At 43.8% G+C, this 20,157-nt stretch overlaps 1 protein-coding gene and 1 long non-coding RNA gene across 2 annotated transcripts in view; one reads left to right on the forward strand and one right to left on the reverse strand.

Annotated features, from left to right (window-relative positions):
• Positions 1-9,161, forward strand: part of CTXND2 (cortexin domain containing 2) — a 41,622-nt gene extending 32,461 nt beyond the window's left edge. The window contains exon 2 of the mRNA XM_077464240.1: positions 1-9,161. Coding sequence (XP_077320366.1) covers positions 47-211 — 165 coding nt within the window. The 5' untranslated portion in view covers positions 1-46 and the 3' untranslated portion in view covers positions 212-9,161.
• Positions 9,154-20,157, reverse strand: part of LOC143942839 (uncharacterized) — a 20,664-nt gene continuing 9,660 nt past the window's right edge. Inside the window, exon 2 of the long non-coding RNA XR_013264850.1 lies at positions 9,154-9,332. This is a non-coding gene — a long non-coding RNA (uncharacterized LOC143942839). The remainder of the gene's footprint in view (positions 9,333-20,157) is intronic.

Below are 20,157 nucleotides of genomic sequence, written 5' to 3' on the forward strand. Positions count from 1 at the left end.
GTCTTTGCCCATTGACACAGATGACGAAGAGACAAGGAACCTCAAGATGGATGACCCCACCTTACTGCCCCTTGTGGATGTGGATAAAGGATTTGCTATTGCATTATTCCTGCTCCTTTGCGTGTTCCTCGCCATGATGATTGTACGATGTGCTCGCCTTATCATGGATCCCTATAAGGACATACCAAATTCTATGTGGGAAGACCAATAGAGGAATGATCTTGGTGGAAGGTTAATGACTTTGACTTTTGGCCTTCTAATCTCTAGAACACTGGGGATCCTGTATATACCTTCTTACGTGGTTCCTGTCAGGCAGGAGGACTATGAAAGTTACTATTAAATCACTGCCTTCACGGGGGGGGGGGAGAATCAGCAAAGGATTCTGAGAGTGAAACCTGCCACTTCAGCATTCACTTGACAAGCCATTACTTTCTCTAATTTCATTAGCTAAATGAGCTGGTTTTTCAATGATCATTCACTTCTGCGCTCATCCATCTTGAAGAAAATCACAGTTTTTGTCAGGCTGTTAATTTAGTGCTCAAGGCCAGTGCACGGGCTGCTGCTCTCAATATGAGAAGCCAATACAATTCTTCTTAGGTGGAAATTATTTAACTCATTCCAATAGTGGTTAGGACTTAAAAAGTAAAAAAACAAAAGGAATATAAAAATTGCATTACTATCCAACGTGAGCTGGGCATATAATTAGAACCAAACTGTTAAGGGGCAGCATGATATTTAAAGTGCACTTGTGATTTAATAGTAAACCTATTGCTATGAAGGGGGCTGGGGAGGTAGACAGTAGTTTGTCCTTCCAATTAAGATTTTAATGTATTTTAGAAGTGTCACTTTAAGACTCATTTTAGTTTTTGGTGTTTTTTTTTTTTTCATTTTAACCTTGATAGTGCTATTAGGTAGATCGTTGGAGAGACCTAATACCAGACAATTGATATTACATTCTAGAACAGCAATACTCAACCAGGGTTCTGTAGAACGCTAGGTTTCCTCCAGAGGTTGCTGAATGTTCCTTGAGCAGTAGCTAATTGACCCTCCTCATTTAATGATGCCTCCATAGGTCAAGGGTCGATGCCACATGGCAGAGCCAGTGGCATGATGCCAGTGATATTTAGCCATCTGTAAAGGTAGCATTCTGACCACCACAATTAGGTCTTCCCAATTGCCACCCATATAAGGGTTATTTGTTCCAATGACCACCAATGAAAGGGTTTTTGGAAGGGTTCCCTGCAACCCACAAGTCATTTCAAAAGTAATAAGCACAATTAACCCAGGATACACTGAGGAACCAGATATATGGTATTTTAAAGGCTCCTCTGGGGTTAAAATGTTGAGAATGTTTGTTCTAGAATGTTGGTGCTACAGAGAGTAAGCTGGAGAAAACAAAATACGAGTTGTCTTTTCCACTAGTTTTTTTTAAAACAATTTCAGGACAACCTAACTCCTTGGAGCTGGTGGCAATATGTAAGAGGGTGGCGCCTAATTGTAAAGTGAATGGGCACAATACCACATTTCTAGAACCTATAAAACCTTCATATTTGAAAACCAGAGGGCAGTGCCTACCTTCCCTGACCTCTTCCTTTTCAACGTATTGTTTGAGGTAAACTAATAAGTGCACTTTAAGAAATACTTTTATATTCTTTTGATTTACCTTTTTATATTATCTTTTTAAATTTTTAAGATGGGTAGAAACATAATTTCTAGTATAGGTTTGTCAATTCCTTTAACATTGTTTCTGACCAAAGATCAACTCTGTAGGACAGCTGATAGGACAACAACATTAGAATGCAGATTATGAAATACACCCTCATGGATGTGCAATATTTAATTGTAGACTGGGTGATACATACAATAATACATAGGATGCAAACACCCCAGTGCTGTTCCTGTGGGAACAATAGGCTCATTTCAAGGTACATGTAGACATGGCATTTCAGTAATTGGATTTGGTTGAATTTGGTCAGATTGGCGACAGTCTCATGTCAAAGGACCCCACCGGACACCTCTTGTCAACTCATCTCAGGGAGGAACCTGAACAGCTTATCACCCTTCCCAAAGATAATTTGTCTAGCTGCTCCTCCATTGTGTACCCTTAGCTGAGGATACATGTTTATAGCTAAAGGACATCCTTGGGATAAGTGATGACATCTTCTATGCATGGCCTGTCTACAGCTCTGGTTGAATTTGGTCAGATTGGCTTCAGTCTCATGCCAATGGGCATCACCAAACATCTTTTGTCAACTCATCTCAGGGAGGAAATTGAACAGCTTATCACCCTTCCCAAAGATAATTAGTCTACCTGCTCCTCCTTTGTGTACCCTTAGCTTAGGATACATGTTTATAGCTAAAGGACATCCTCGGGATGAATGATGACATCTTCTATGCATGGCCTGTTTACAGCTCTGGTTGAATTTGGTCAGATTGGCTTCAGTCTCATGCCAATGGGCATCACCAAACATCTTTTGCCAACTCATCTCATGGAGGAAATTGAACAGCTTATCACCCTTCCCAACGATAATTAGTCTCCCTGCTCCTCCATTGTGTACCCTTAGCTTAGGATACATGTTTATAGTTAAAGGACATCCTTGGGATGAGTGATGACATCTTCTATGCATGGCCTGTCTACAACTCTGGTTGAATTTGGTCAGATTGGCTTCAGTCTCATGCCAATGGGCATCACCAAACATCTTTTGTCAACTCATCTCAGGGTGGAAATTGAACAGCTTATCACCCTTCCCAAAGATAATTTGTCTACCTGCTCCTCCATTGTGTACCCTTAGCGGAGGATACATGTTTATAGCTAAAAGGACATCCTTGGGATGAGTGATGACATCTTCTATGCATGGCCTGTCTACAGCTCTGGTTGAATTTGGTCAGATTGGCTTCAGTTTCATGCCAATGGGCATCACCAAACATCTTTTGTCAACTCATCTCAGAGAGGAAATTGAACAGTTTATCCAATTGCCACCACCCTCCTCCAAAGATAACGTGTCTCGCTCTTCCTCATTTATGTTCTCTTGACTGAGGATACATGTTTAAAGCTAAAAGACATCCTTGAGATGAGTCATGACATCTACACAAGGCCTGTCTACAGCTAGAAATACATCCATTAATCTTTAGCTCTGCTAGTGATAATTACTACATTTCGAAGATAGCTTTTCACTGTCAACCATGGTTTGGCCATCATATCTAAGCCCTTGTACACACGGTCGGACATTCCGAAAACCAAATCTGATGGATTTTGTCCGAAACGATTGCATACACACAGACGGGACTACATTCAGGCTAGTAGCCAATAGCTTTGGTTTAGGAATTTGATCTGATAATGCGTGGCACTTTGTCCCATCGGAATTCTCTACACATAATCGGACAAAGTCCGATCGGATCATGTTTTCGGAAAATTTTATAAACAAGTTGGAAAACTTGGTCAGTCGGATACTCCGACGGAAACAGTCCGATGGAGCCCACACACAGTCGGATTATCTGACAACACAGTCCGATCGGACACTTTCCGTCAGAATGTCCGACCGTGTGTACAAGGGCTTAGAGGCATTTCGAAGAAAGCTTTCACCATGGCTTGGCGATCATATCTTAGAGGCATTTCCCAAAAAGTTGTCCTGTTATTGGATACATCAATTGGAACATAATAAGCCCCTGTACACATGGTCGGAGATTTCCACAACCAAATCCATCGGATTTTGTCCGTCGGATCTTGTCCGAAACTGTTGCATACACACGGTCGGACAAAGTTGGCGAAAAATCCGATCATTCAGAACGTGATGACGTAATTTCGTTACGATGGGACTACGTTCAGGCTAGTAGCCAATAGCTTTGATGTAGGAATTTGATCTGAGCATGCGTGGCACTCAAAATTCTCTACACATGATCGGAGTATGTCCGATCGGCAAAGTTGGTCGGGAAATATTTCCAACATGTTGGAAAATTGGGTCTGACAGAGATTCGGACAGAATCAGTCCGATGCATACCACACACAGTCGGATTATCCGACGACACAGTCCGATAGAACACATTCCGACAGATTCTCCGACCGTGTGTACAAGGCTTTAGACTGCTATAGAACCTATCATCAACTGTTGGTTTTATGATTTTCTTTTTCTTAGTAACTCCTCAATTTTTTTTTTTCTTTTTAAACTTTTTCTATCCACAATCTGGAAGACAGTATCTTATACTCTGGGGGTTCTGAAAGCAGGAGAAAAAAAAAAACGTCTAACCATATTTCAGTCAATTATACATGATCATTGTATGGTAATGTTTTCAGACACCGTGAGGAGCTCACGTCAATAAGAACTCCCCTGACACGGCAGTGTTAGAAGGAAACCCTAACACAGCAAACCTTCATCCCATAGCACAACGTTATTAGAGCACAACAAAGTGGTAGCAAATAATAGCCAACTTTTAAGGAAAGATTATATTTTTGTACTTTTCCTTCAGCCTATGAAAAAATGCCAATAAAATGGGATGACCTTACTGATACCTTGAGTCTGAAGGTGAAAATTGTTTCATGCAGCAAATTTTGGGCATTGAAGTGCTCGTAAACCCTAACAAGGAACTTCCCTTATTTGTTCCCATTTTGGTCTTTTGAATATACAGTTGAACGCATTTGTTATATCTGTTCGATAAGCACCAATAAATACCAGTTGATGCTTCCAGAAATCTAGGGCTGTACTGTTCACTCTGCCTGTGTTATCTAAAGCCTCATACACACTATCAGATTATCTGCTGATTTTTTCCTTCAGCTTTACCAAAACCATATAATATGAGGTCAAACCTTAGCAGTTTCAATGTGTATGCAATCAGGAAGGCCCTTGCACTACATGGTTTTGGTAAATCTGAAGGTAAAAATCAGCAGAAAATCTGATAATGTGTATGAGGCTAAAGGGAGTCGCCCAGTTCCTTTCTGAGCTACAGAACACCTCCCCTAATGTTATAGAGAGGAAAGGTGTTCTGTAATTCAGCAAAACTGAGTTGAGCAGGGCTGACGTCATTCCTTGCAATTTCAATGTAACAAAGGCATTGTGTTGTCTGCCCACAAAAGGAAATTAGGAGCTAAGTGCTTTCTGCTAGATTCAATGGGTATTTTTATTCAACAGGCTAAAACATAGGGAAATGTGCTTGTATTGCAGAGATGTACTGCATATGGTCTATTTTTTTATTTCTCCCTGAGCCCAAATTGATGCTCCTGTAAAATGCTCCCTTAAAATTGGAGATATATAGCTCTGGCTCATACGGGGCACGGTGGGCCTCTGCAGAGAGGCTGCTGCTTCCACACAAAGATCAGTGGTTCTCCTTTACAAGTAGAATGGATACTAGCACATTATGATAGACTTGCCTGCACACAGAGCCCTCCAACTCAACGTTATCGTGGCTACCCGGCGTTCTATCTTCACCCGGTCTTCCTTCTGGGTTTTGCGAGCTCCTGGCTGTATCAATGACTGGGGTCACGATGCGCATGCGTGTGGGAGGCCCGGCACGCAGGTAGGGCACAGGTATACCGTCCATTCAGTGCACGTGCATCAGTGACGTCACTGGTTGCATCCCGTGTGAATGTCTCCTAAACAATGCAAGTTTAGGAGATATTCATTGTACCTATAGGTAAGCCTTACTATACCTGGAAGTACTTACCTGGAAGTACAAGTTAAAAAGTGGGCTTAACTTCCACTTTAACCTAATGAATGCAAGTGCCCTCTTACTATACATAAATGTGGCTCGCACACTATTGAGGACATAGCCTTGAGAGGTCACCAATGACTCGATTGATGAATTGATTGTACTGTACTCTTGAGCACAATGCTGCCACCATCACATTCAACAGTTCATTGTGCATTCTTTTTTTATAAGGACTTTGTGACAAAGACCTAGCTTGTAGCTGCACTATAAATGATCAAGTTCTTCCAAATGACTTTTAGACTGTTAAAGTAGTATATTTGGAATTTCAAGTTACGGGTGAGTCCTGCAGGCGGTGCTTCACCTGCTGCAGCAACCAAAGCGAATGATGTACAGTGTAGGGACCACCAAGCAAAATCAGGGTTTGGTCCAACCAGGGAGAAATGTGAGCCGCCAAGAATCTCAGCCTGCAGTATGCATTTTCTCCAGCGGGTGGTGCTCTATGTTTACAGTAGTGTTAAACCCAAAAACAAACATTTATCATATTGCAGCTTACCAGTTCTCGGCTGCGTTCATTTTCTTTTTTTTTTTTCATTTAGTGATCTGGCCAGTAAGTGTTGTTATTCAACAGAACAAGCTGTCCTGTAGATGTAGCAGCAACCTGGTTGAGACAAACCATTTACCACTGAACAGATTGCTTACAATGGTCAGCTTTTATATTTTATGATAAAATGTTTAACATTTATTTATGTTAAACATTTTATCAGAAAGAGAACAAAAGTGTTAGCTAGAGTTTGGATTCAATTTCCCAGATAGCAAGCAATTGGGCTGCAAGTCGGCATTGCATCACTCCAGATCAACTTTCTTTGCAAACGTTCTGCAAGTTCTGGTTCAGTTATGTTGTGCAATAGTCCTCCCGCCACAGGGGGTCACTGTGGCTGAATTTTCATGCTGTAGACTTGCAGAGCTCTTGCTGTAGACTCACCATTGCAACTTTGCTCTTGCTAGAGACTTGCAAGTTTGCTACAAATTGCAAAAGTGTCAGCTAGAACTTATGCTTTAAGTGTTCTGCAAGTGTACAACTTGACAGTGAAAATGTGCAGCAAGTTAAGACTTACAATTCAATTCAAGTTATCCTTGCTATCTGGGTTGTTAGTGCAATTAAACCTGCTAGTCTATCTAACATTCCCCTCCCCCCAAGACTGACTATGCTGCTATCCAAAGGTCCCCCCTGTGCTTCTTCATCTAGAGTGGGGACACTGTAAGGCAGGCCATAGATTATTTTTCTTTTCCGAAACCTGCAGGATAGAGAATCGCTCGGTCCCCCCCCTCCCACGTGGCTCTCATGTTCTCCTGTCAGGAAGGGGGGGGGTGCGTCACCAAGTCGATCCATGGATACAATCAACCTGAATTGATGCCAGTCCCTGCTGAGATTCGAATCATCTATGACTGGCTTAATACAGGAAGTGTGTTACTGGCCAGGTGACCAAGTGAAAACAGAGGGCAAAAATACAAAAAAAAGAAAACGAAGGCAGCCGCCACATATAATGATTGGTAAGCTGCAATATCTTACATTTTTAGTTTTGGGGGTTTAATACTGCTTTAAATATGATGTAGGGATAATAAGGATTTGCACACACTGAAAATGTTTGTGTTATATGTTGTTATTCAATTGACTTGAATGGCAAAATGCTGATCAGTAGACGCAAAATGTAGCATGGGGACGTATTCATAGTGTACTAGTGAACAAGTCCTATAGAAAATAACATGTTCTCTGTAGTATATGCATTGTGCAGTGTTTAAAAATGCAGGAGAATATGTTCATTGTCATGTTTCTAGTGTGAAAGGGGGAGGTAGATCATCAAGCCAAATCAGGGCTCAGACTATGGGGCAAGGTGAGAGTCTTGTTATAGATCAGTGGTCTCCAAACTGCGGTCTGGGGGCCAGTTGCTGCCCTTTACTTGCTTTTATCTGGCCATTGGGGTGCTGTTATATTAACTGACACCAATGTAGGACACAAGTTCTCCCAATGATACCATCAATGGGGCACAGTCCCTCCTATTAAACCCAACAATGGGGCCCAATGACTCCAATGACGGGGTACAATTCCTCCCAATGCCACCAACAATGGGGCACAGTCTCTCCCATTAAAACCAACAATGGGGCCCAATGACTCCACTGACGGGGTACAATTCCTCCCAATGCCACCAACAATGGGGCCCAATGACACAAATGATAGGGCGCAATATCTCCCACTGATATCAACAATGCGGCCCAAAGACACCAATTATGGTGCACAATTCTTCTCACTGACACTAATGATGGGGCTCAAAGACACCAATGATGGGGCACAATTTGTCCCAATAAACCAACAATGGAGCCCAATGACACCAATGATGGGGCACAATTCCTCCCACGGACACCAACAATGGGGCCCAAAGACACCAATAGTGGGGCACAATTTCTCTCAATGTCACCAACAATGGGGTCCAAAGACACCAATGGTGGGGAACAATTCCTCCCAATGCCACCAACAATGGGGCCCAAAGACACCAATGGTGGGGCACAATTCCTCCCAATACCACCAACAATGAGGCCCAAAGACAGCAATCAAAGGGCACAATTCCTCCCACTGACACCAACAATAGGGCCCAAAGACACCAATGGTGGGGAACAATTCCTGCCAATGCCACCAACAATGAGGCCCAAAGACACCAATGATGAAGCACAATTCCTCCCAGTGACACCAACAATGGGGCCCAATGACACCTATGATGGGGCACAATACCTCCCAATGACACCATCAATGGGGCCCAATGACACTGACACCTATGATGGGCCCAATACCTCCCAATGACACCAACAATTAGGTCACAAAGATACCAATGATGGGGCACAATACCTCCCAATGACACCAACAATAAGGGCCCAAAGACACCAATGAAGGGGCACAATACCTCCCAATGACACCAACAACAAGGGCCCAAAGACACCAATGATGGGGCACAATTCCTCCTACTGATACCAACAATGGGGCTCCAGTGCAACTCTATTGTCCCCACTGGTTCACTGGTACCACAGCCCCTCATATAGGACACTGAAAAATACTAGATCCCTACCAAAAACCAAGTAATAAGACTTTAAAGCTACAACACCAAACATTAGAGTTCACATTTCTAATTTTACAAAAAAACTTTGAAAAGTTTAAAATGAGAAATACTAAAAACTCATAGGTATAAATTAAAACAAAACTGCAGTCACATATATCAAATTATGAAATGCATCCCTAGAGAGTTCAAATAAGATGTTTAATGCAGGAGTCTTCAATGCATTTTGCAGGGACAAAGCACCCTTCTTCAGTGAGAACTGGCACAGAACTCTCATAGATTTACTATGTGCATGCAGCATGAACCAGGAAAGCAGAACCACTGTATATCAGGGGAAACCAACCCAATACTTAGATGCTTATTAATTTACTGTGCACATGCAGTAACTCAAAAAAGGATGACACCATGATCCCAGGACCCTTTTAAATTTATTAATTTACAATATTAAGAACATTCCATTATAAAAGCATACACATTTGTTACATGGTCATTATTGTTTTAAATTATACAGTGGTAGGACAGTGTGTAGACTCCCAACATGTTTCGCTCTTTGGGGCTTCTTCAAGGGTGTTGATAACCACTAGTTATCTAAAAGTTACATAAAAGAACAGAAAATTAGGTATCATAGATCACATACTATGGTAGCAACATATAGTACATTCACGTACTTAGATATTCACAGTGTTAGGCCCTATCATGTTTACCCTTCACACTATTGTTAACCATCAGAGTCTTATCCACACAGACAACAGGTTTTCGTGTGATCACAGAAGGTATAGAGGGACCAGACTGTGCTAAATACATATGCATATATACCATAAGACTTCAAATTCTTCAAGATACCCATATCTTACTGATCTCTAGTAAGCAATACTTGATTGAAGTACTTACAATGTGTAGTATTCTGAAAAAACACATGGGGGCTGCCAAGTTCCCTTTGTATGCACTAGATATGGGTGCAGACAAGCACTAGCAGTTTTCAAATCCCTTGAAGAAGCTGCAAAGGGCGAAACATGTTTGGAAGCTACACTTACATACCGCAGTATACATGAAAACAACAATGATCATGTAACAGAATGTGCATGCTTTTATAATGGAGTGTTCTTAAAATTGTAAATGAATGAATGATGTAAATTAATGAATGATGAAGTTTTAAACTTTGGTTTATCATTGGGGGAGATTTACTATAACTGGAGGGTGCAAAATCTGGTGTAGCTCTGCACAGAAACCAATCAGCTTCCAGGTTTTATTGTGAAAGCTTAATTGAACAAGCTGAAGTTAGAAGCTGATTGGATACCATGCACAGCTGCACCAGCTTTAGCACTCTTCAGTTTTAGTAAATCAACCTAATTGTGTATACTAAAGCACCCTTAAGCCCCGTACACACGAGCGGACTTTTCAACATCCAAAATCCGACGGACTGAGTCCGTCAGACTATTCGATCGTGTGTGGGCTGCAACGGACTTTTGACTCGCCAAAGTCCGAAGGACTTTAGAATATGGAACATGCTTCAAATTTTTCCGAAGGAACTCCGCCGGACCCGGTCCCTTCGAAAAATTCGCTCGTGTGTATGCTATTCCGACGGACTAAAACCGACACTAGGGCAGCTATTGGCTACTGGCTATGAACTTCCTTATTCGAATCCAGTCGTACGTCATCACGTTCGAATCCGTCGGAGTTTAGTGTGATTGTGTGTGGCCAAGTCCGCTCCGCCGAAAAGTCCGTCAGAACTCCGTCGGAACTCCGGCAGAACTCCGACGGAACTCCTTCGGAAGTCTGTCGGACATAAGTCCTCTCGTGTGTACGGGGCTTTAGAAAGATCCACTAATTTCTCTTTCCAAATAACCTTCATTACGTGTTCTCCTTAAAGCCCAATTGCAGTTTTAAATTTTTTTTTTTTAAACCCGTAGCTCAGCATCTGTAAGAATAAAAAAATGTGGTTCTGGATAAAATACCTCCTCCTGTCGTCTGCAGACTCACTTCTCCAGTGCTGGTCCTCTTCTGGGTTGAATGATGTCCATCTTCACTCAACCCACTTCCTGAGAGCCCAGGATGTCATGAATCTGCCCCCTGGGGGTGTGTTACAAAAGCAGTGGCGGCTTGGTTTTTTGGGCCACCCCTGGGCCGCCGGTGGAGCAGCACCCCCCCCCCACCACCACCACCACCCGCTGTCCTTACCCTGGATACGAGTGGTGAGAGCGTGGCTGGCTCACGGAAAGCTGCTCCAGTCTCTTCTTCTGGAGCAGCTACCGCTGTGTCTCCTCCTCCCAGCGCTAGGTGTCCAATAGAATTGCCTGGCGTTTTGGCCAGTCGGAAAACAGGTTTCATACCTAGTTCCCGATTGGCCAGGAGGAGGATCAGTGTCAACACACCTGGGTGGGCTCCAGACGCGATGTTCTGCGTCCCGAGTCCACCCTATTTCCAAGCCTATTAGCATACCTCCCAACATTTTGAGATGGGAATGAGGGACACCTACTAACAAACGTATGTAGGCATAGGACACGCCCCCCTGCCACACCCCCTTAAAAAAGACTTAACTAAAAAAAAAGGTTAATTAAATCCACAAGGACTTTTTTTACCACTACTATTCCTTTATGTTGTCTTTTAAAATGTACAAATGCAGCAATTTAGAAATTGGATGAAAGGTTTAGCGCTGGGAAACACTTTCTGAAAGAATAAAAGTGCATTTTGTATACAACTATATAGATCAGACCAAAATGAGGGACAAATAAGGGGGAAAGAGGGACAGAGGGACAAATTAGGGACAGTCCCTTGAAATCAGGGACAGTTGGGAGCTATGTATTAGAGCCTATGGAACTAATCGGGTTCTTCAAAAAATACCTGATATGCCCGGTGACCCGAAAGGGTGCCGTTCACATGACTAAGGGGTGGCAGCAGCGGTCGTGGATAGATTCATGCTGCAGTATGCTTTAATCCATCTACTGCATATAGGGTGTGGTTGAGGATAGGGAGGGCGGCCAGGCACCCCTAATGGACAGGCCACCCCTGCACAGGACCCTTTGCAAATGCTGACTGCGACCACCCTGGAGGGGTGTGAACCAGCTCCATTGCGACAACCCCCCCCCCCCCCCCCCCATGCTTGTAGGTTGAATCTGGGATCTTGATGCAGATATCTCACCACCAGACTCACCTGGAGGTTATCGGTGGGTTACGGACTGAAATCTGTTCCCATTTCCCATCACATACAAATGTGCTTTTCTTCTGATCTGCAACCAGGGAATATTTTATGATAGATGACTGTGATTTTATTTTATTTTTAACTAAAGGAAGTGAATACTATTAGGCTTAAAGAGGTCCTCCACTTTAAATTCTGGTTAAACCCCTCCATGTAGCAACACAGATGTGGTTCTTCTGCTCACCCTTTTTTAGGCAATGTTGGAGAACTGAAGGCGGCGATACACATCACAACCTCATTGTACAATCCTTGTACTATCCCCATTATATTTAACAACAATCATGTAGTATGAGAGATTCCCTGAACAGTACATTCGATCGAAAGCCATTCAGGGAAGCCCACAGATCTACAACATTACTGACCTCATAGATAGCCTGAGACAACGTATAGGAAGATAGAACCAAATATTACATGCACTTTGGGGTATAATGGAAGTGAGATGTCTTCTTTCGGTAAACCTATCCACTAAGCTGTCTATACTTACCTTCTAATTCCACCTTCCCGCTCATTCAGGGAAGTGAACATGACAGCACTGGCCCTTGGTGATTGGCTACTCAGGCGTCCATTGTGGTCAAATAGAAGACAGGGGGCAAAATTCATAAACCAAGTTCGTAGTGTGAGAATGCTGGAAGATCTATAGCACAGGTCCGGTCACAGCACCAAGTGGAGCAACCTTCTAAGCATTTTGGTAACTATGCATTGCGTTCAAAATTGAATGGCATTGATGTGAATAGATAAGCACAAATCAATTTCTTCAGGATTTATTTGTTATTTTTTAATTTTCTTTAAACAACCTGTACCTATATTATGTAGAAAATATTTATACTATGTAAAAAAAAATATTAAATGCATTCTAAAGAATATTTCGGTGTGAAAGTCTGTTTTTTTTTTAATAGCACGGCCTTGATCTGGCCTTGACCAAACATAAACTCCAGACACAAAAATACAGGAAGATGCGCTAGACTAAAGAGTCCAAATAAATTGTATTATTGGTGTAGCACCGACCCCCGAAGGAGCTGACGGTTTTGTTGGGCTTACCATTACCTTCTTGACCTCGCCTCCAGCTAGGGCAGCTTTTCTAAACCTTTTCAACACAGAGGAACCCTTGAAATAGTTCTCTGGTCTCGGGGAACCCCTGCTAAAAATGGTTTCCGTTACATCAGAGGGGGCGAGGTTACCCACACGTCACTGGGGAACCCCTGGCTTCCCTCTCCAGCGTCAGAGGGGCGGGGTCAGGTGACGGGTGGCCCCGCCCTCCTAATATAAGAAACGTCAGCGCTGTGCTCTCTGCAGTGTCTCCGGAGAGGAGACAGAAGAAGGATGTATGGACAGCGCTGGACTGAGAGATCCCCGTCGCTGGATATGATCATCCATCACTGGACCCCGGAGACCCGTCGCTGGATAGCAAGAGTGGATTAGCAGCGCTGGAATCTTTTTTTTATTTTTTTTATTTTTAATAAAGGAATTTTTCAAAAGTGTGTTTGTCTTATGTAACCATTTTGACACTTTCTTTGTGAAATGGTAGGGGTACTTTTGTACCCCCTTACCATTTCAAACAGGGGGGGGCTGGGATCTGGGGGTCCCCTTGTTAAAGGGGGCTTCCAGATTCTGATAAGCCCCCCGCCCGCAGACCCTCACAACCAACGGCCAGGGTTGTGAGGATGAGGCCCTTGTCCTCATCAACATGGGGACAAGGTGCTTTGAGGGGTCACAGACCCCCAAAGCATCCTCCCAATGTTGAGGGTATGTGGCCTGGTACGGTTCAGAAGGGAGGGGGCGCCGCTCTCTCGTCCCCCCCTCTTTTCCTGCGGCCTGCCAGGTTGCGTGCTCGGATAAAGGGTCTGATATGGATTTTTAGGGGGACCCCACGTCAATTTTTTTTTAAATTTGATGCGGGGTTCCCCTTAATATCCATATCAGACCTGAAGGGTCTGGTTATGGACATTTAGGGGGACCCCCACGTCAATTTTTTTTTTAAATTTGACACGAGGTTCCCCTTAATATCCATGTCAGACCTGAAGGGCCTGGTAATTGAATTTAGGGGAACCCCCACGCTTTTTTTTTTTTTTATCAATGAATGAATGAATTGTCGGCTAATGCAGAGAACACTCATTGAGTGTTCTCTGTATTACGGGACCCGACAATAGCCGCAAGTGATTTTAAAAGACTTTTTTTCCTACACAAATGACACTTTGTGCAGGGACAGTTCTAAGCACCAGAAACATGCGCCCCTTCACAGGCATACTATAGATACCCCCCAGCTACGAAATTTAAAGGAATATTACACTTTTATTGTTTCACTTTAATCATTATTAAAATCACTGCTCCTGAAAAAACGGCCATTTTTAAAACTTTTTTTTGCATTGATCCATGTCCTCTGGAGCAGGACCCGGGTCCCCAAACACTTTTTAGGACAGTAACCTGCATATTACCCTTTAAAATGAGCACTTTAGATTGTGAACGTTCGAGTCCCATAGACTTTAATAGGGTTCTAAAGTTCACACGAAGTTTAGGTCTGTTCGCAGGTTCTGGTGCGAACCGAACAGGGGGGTGTTCGGCTCATCCCTACTCATGATACATTAGTGTGATGGTCAGTGGGAAGAATGGTCCTTACACTTGCGGTCATTGGGAAGAATTACCTCCTTATAGATAGCTAAAAAGATCATTGGTGTCGGTGGGAACTTATCTGAGAGGCAGAAATGGCCCAATGCTGAAGCAACCCCTAGCAACCTCTGGAGGAACCCAAGGCTTCCACGGAAAACCCTGGTTGAGAATCACTGGTCTAGGGGTTCCCATGGTAGATGGCCCAAAAAAATGCAGAAACTGACACTGGATCCTATTTTGGGTTATTTATTTTAGAAGATAACACAGTTTCTTAATAAAATGTAGAGAGTTAGAAAGGAAGTTCTGGTACTTTTGGAACTGTAAAATCCAGAGAATAAACGTTTCACAGCTAGATTCTCACAACCTTTGGATAGTCTGGATAGTCCTCCTCTCACTAGGCCTAGCAGCCGGCAGGGTGTTAAGTAAAGCAAAGTCTCTGCCACAGACTTGAATGTAAAACTGAGGGACGTAGATAAATTTAGAGAACTATGATACCATACCAGTATCTCTTAGCCGACGATACCGTATGAATATAGATCCACAAAGTGTCCTTCAACTGAGCCACCAGGCTCCTTCTGAGAAACCAGCCTTATGCATGGCCTTCTCCCAAAGAGTCCTCCTCTGGATACTCCTCCAGTTGCTGGGCCTCTCCCTAGATGAGACAGCACCAGACCACCTTTGAATCATTATGTCCTCATACCCATTCAGGCCTGTCCCTGCAGTTGCTTTGCATTGGACTATCCAGCTCCGAGGCTTGGAAATTGTCAGGAGGGCCATGGGGGCTGGTCAGGAGGACCAGGACCAAACAGATAGAAAATCTCTTCTGGACCTGAACCCAGAAGCATGTGATAGCAGTACCTTAAATACCACCTCCCAGAATGCACAGCAGGACAACACTCCCACTGGGCTGGTTCCGAGACAAGGATGGCACTCAATACACCCAACTAGACTGTGTTCTACCACTTGCTGGCGGTGACAGTGACACCTGCAGGCAAGGAGAACTGAGTGCAATCCAGATAGACTAGGTACTAAAACCATAATTTGGTAAACTTAGCCCGAAAACTCAACTGTGGGTTTAGGAATATTAATTTTCAAAAACATATAGCCCATGCTCGTCAGGAGCCGGTGTCTTGTAAAATAGTGTCCCCCATCAGATGCTGTCCCCTGCGTACTGCGCATGTGCAGTACACAGGAACACACATTCCGAAAATTGCCGAGGACGAACGGCGCCTGCGCCGTGAGTCCAGGTTCTATCCCCACTATCCAAGTGGACATAGAGTTAGAATAAAAAAGAGCCGAGCGGAGCGAGGCCGAGCCCGAAGCGTGGCGAGCGAAGCTCGCCCGCGAGGGGCCCTCTAAAATTCTTAACCCTATGTCCGTTTGGATAGTGGGGCTACCTCCTCCACTCACGGTGCAGGCGCCGTTCAACTTCGGAGTTTTTCCGAAGCTTCGGCTGCTCCGTACTGCGCATGCGCAGTACGGAGCGGACAGCATATGATGGGCGGACTGTATTAGGCAGAACACCGGCACTACATTTGTAAAAAAAAAAAAGTCATAAAAAACAACCGACACGTGTAAGGGCAACGCCGCTCTCCCTTCATCAGGGCTCAACACAGGATAAAGCTTGGTGCTTAGCAAGTGCTGTCAAGTTGTCATGTGGCGTGTTCAATACTGATTCTAATATAGATCTGTGAATACTAAAGTCACTTTTTTTTTGTGCAAAAATAGCAAACGTTATACCTGCCTGCTCTGTTGCAGTTGATTTTGCACAAAGCAGCCCCGGATCCTCCTCTTTTTGGGTCCCTCTTTGGCGCTCCTGTTCAGTGCCCCCCACAGCAAGCAGCTTGCTATGGAGGCAATGGGAAATAGGAAGAAGTTCTGGACAGCCGCACTCCAAAAATTGCCTTTTCTTCAAAAAAACAGAATCAAAAATACATGCTACAACACAACGGACAGAAGATCTGACACTTTTTACACTTTTTTTTTTAATCATGATAAAGCACGGTGTATACTGTAAAATGCGTCAGTTCTTCTGTCCATTCTGCTGTGGCATGTATTTTTGATCCTGTTTTTTTTTTTTTAATAAAAGGCAATTTTTGGAGTGCAGCTGTCCAGAACTTCTTCCTATTTTCCATTGCTTAATGCATTGCCAGCACCTGTGGTTTCTAAACTGGAGGAGAGGTTTCACTTTTGGCTGACCTACCCTTCCCTATCTTGAGTCCTGGACTTTGCTATGAAAGCAGCCGAGCTGAGCCGCAGCTCCGTGTGTCCATTCACACGCAGAGCTGCAGCCCCGTCCAGCTACCTCGCTCTCCTCATTGGCTCGCTGACCTTGATTGACAGCAGTGGGACCCAATGGCGCTTCGCTGCTGTCTCAGGCAAAGAGGAGGGAGAGCCCCGGACAGGTGAGTCTCCCGTGCAACATTGCTGGATCTAGATGGGCTCAGGTAATTATTGGGAGGGCTGAGGGGGGATGCTGTACACAGAAGGTTTTTATCTTAAAACTTAACTTGGAATCCATGCAAGTTTTATGCAACGTTGAGCCCTGATGAAGGAGTGGTGTTGCCCCTAAAAAGGCTGTTCTATATGACTTTTTTTTACCAACAATTAAAATGATCTTGGACTATTTTATTTGGTGTTGGTCTGTTACTCCTTTATGCATTTCTATGGTCTGAGCTACTGTTGGGTGCCCACCAAGGGAATTAATGAGCTTGTTTGAAATTTTCCTTCATCTGACTATGAATGCAAGTCAAAAAGTGCCTTAAATATGTTTCTTCAGAAGTCCATCAATTCCAAACAAACAACTTAATACACAGTGAAATACATACATTGCGGTGCTTTTACCTGCCAAAGGAGAGATTGCTAGGACAAAGAGGCCTGGGCTGTACAGCGCCAATGGTTCTTATAGGGCTCTGACATCAGTGGACGCAATAATACGCCCCTGTACTGCGGGTCAATGAATGCAATAATATTCCCCAGTATTAAGGGTCAGTGGACGCAATAATACACCCCAGTATTAAGGGTCAGTGGACAAAATAATATGCCCCAGTATTGCAGGTCAGTGGACGAAATAATATGCCTGGTATAGTGGTTCAGTGGATGCAATAATACATCCCAATACAGCATTCCAGTGGATGCAATAATAAGCCCCAGTATTGCAGGTCAGTGGATGCAATAATAGACCCCGATATTGCATGTCATTGGATGCATTACTAGTCCCCAACATTGATGTCACTGGACGCATTAATAGCCCCCAATATTAGTGTCAGTGAACGCATTAATAACCCCCAACATTGGTGTCAGTGGACGCATTAATAACCCCCAACATTGGTGTCAGTGGGTGCATTAATAGCCCCCAACATTAGTGTCAGTGGACGCATTAATAGACCACAACATTGGTGTCAGTGGACCCATTAATAGCCTCCAACATTGGTGTCAGTGGACGCATTAATAGCCCCCAACATTGGTGTCAGTGGATGCATTAATAACGTCTAACATTGGCATCAGTGGACGCATTAATAGCCCCCAACACTGGTGTCAGTGGACACATTAATAGTCCCCAACATTGGTGTCAGTGGATGCATAATAACCCCCAAGATTGGTGTCAGTGGACGCATTAATAGCCCCCAAAACTGGTGTCAGTGGATGCACTAATAGCCCCCAACATTGGTGTCAGTGGATACATTAATAACCCCCAAGATTGGTGTCAGTTGGTGCATTAATAGCCCCCAATATTGGTGTCAGTGGACGCATTAATAGCCCTCAACATTGGTGTCAGTGGACGCATTAATAGCCCCCAACATTGGTGTCAGTGGACGCATTAATAACCCTCAACATTGGTGTCAGTGTACGCATTAATAGCCCTCAACATTGGTGTCAGTGTACGCATTAATAGCCCTCAACATTGGTGTCAGTGTACGCATTAATAGCCCTCAACATTGGTGTCAGTGTACGCATTAATAACCCCTAACACTGGTGTCAGTGTACGCATTAATATCCCCTAACATTGGTGTCAGTGTACGCATTAATAACCCCTAACATTAGTGTCAGTGTACGCATTAATAATCCCCAACATTGGTGTCAGTGGACGCATTAATAGCCCCCAACACTGGTGTCAGTGGACACATTAATAGTCCCCAACATTGGTGTCAGTGGATGCATAATAACCCCCACGATTGGTGTCAGTGGACGCATTAATAGCCCCCAACACTGGTGTCAGTGGATGCACTAATAGCCCCAACATTGGTGTCAGTGGATACATTCATAACCCCCAAGATTGGTGTCAGTGGGTGCATTAATAGCCCCCAATATTGGTGTCAGTGGACGCATTAATATCCCCCAACATTGGTGTCAGTGGACGCATTAATAGCCCTCAACATTGGTGTCAGTGTACGCATTAATAACCCCTAACACTGGTGTCAGTGTACGCATTAATAACCCCTAACATTGGTGTTAGTGTACGCATTAATAAACCCTAACATTAGTGTCAGTGTACGCATTAATAACCCCCAACATTGGTGTCAGTGGACGCATTAATAGCCCCCAACATTGGTGTCAGTGGACGCATTAATAGCCCCCAACATTGGTGTCAGTGGATGCATTAATAACGTCTAACATTGGCATCAATGGACACATTAATAGTCCCCAACATTGGTGTCAGTGGATGCATAATAACCCCCAAGATTGGTGTCAGTGGACGCATTAATAGCCCCCAACACTGGTGTCAGTGGATGCACTAATAGCCCCCAACAGTGGTGTCAGTGGATACATTAATAACCCCCAAGATTGGTGTCAGTGGGTGCATTAATAGCCCCCAATATTGGTGTCAGTGGACGCATTAATAGCCCCCAACATTGGTGTCAGTGGACGCATTAATAGCCCTCAACATTGGTGTCAGTGTACGCATTAATAGCCCTCAACATTGGTGTCAGTGTACGCATTAATAGCCCTCAACATTGGTGTCAGTGTACGCATTAATAGCCCTCAACATTGGTGTCAGTGTACGCATTAATAACCTCTAACACTGGTGTCAGTGTACGCATTAATAACCCCTAACATTGGTGTCAGTGTACGCATTAATAACCCCTAACATTAGTGTCAGTGTACGCATTAATAATCCCCAACATTGGTGTCAGTGGACGCATTAATAGCCCCCAACACTGGTGTCAGTGGACACATTAATAGTCCCCAAAATTGGTGTCAGTGGATGCATAATAACCCCCAAGATTGGTGTCAGTGGATGCACTAATAGCCCCCAACATTGGTGTCAGTGGATACATTAATAACCCCCAAGATTGGTGTCAGTGGGTGCATTAATAGCCCCCAATATTGGTGTCAGTGGACACATTAATAGCCCCCAACACTGGTGTCAGTGGGTGCATTAATAGCCCCCAATATTGGTGTCAGTGGACGCATTAATAGCCCCCAACATTGGTGTCAGTGGACGCATTAATAACCCTCAACATTGGTGTCAGTGTACGCATTAATAGCCCTCAACATTGGTGTCAGTGTACGCATTAATAGCCCTCAACATTGGTGTCAGTGTACGCATTAATAACCCCTAACATTGGTGTCAGTGTACGCATTAATAACCCCTAATATTGGTGTCAGTGT

The sequence above is a fragment of the Lithobates pipiens genome, unplaced genomic scaffold (assembly GCF_037356315.1).
Source record: "Lithobates pipiens isolate NorthernLeopardFrog02 unplaced genomic scaffold, aLitPip1_a1.2 Scaffold_30, whole genome shotgun sequence".
NCBI classification, from domain to species: domain Eukaryota; kingdom Metazoa; phylum Chordata; class Amphibia; order Anura; family Ranidae; genus Lithobates; species Lithobates pipiens.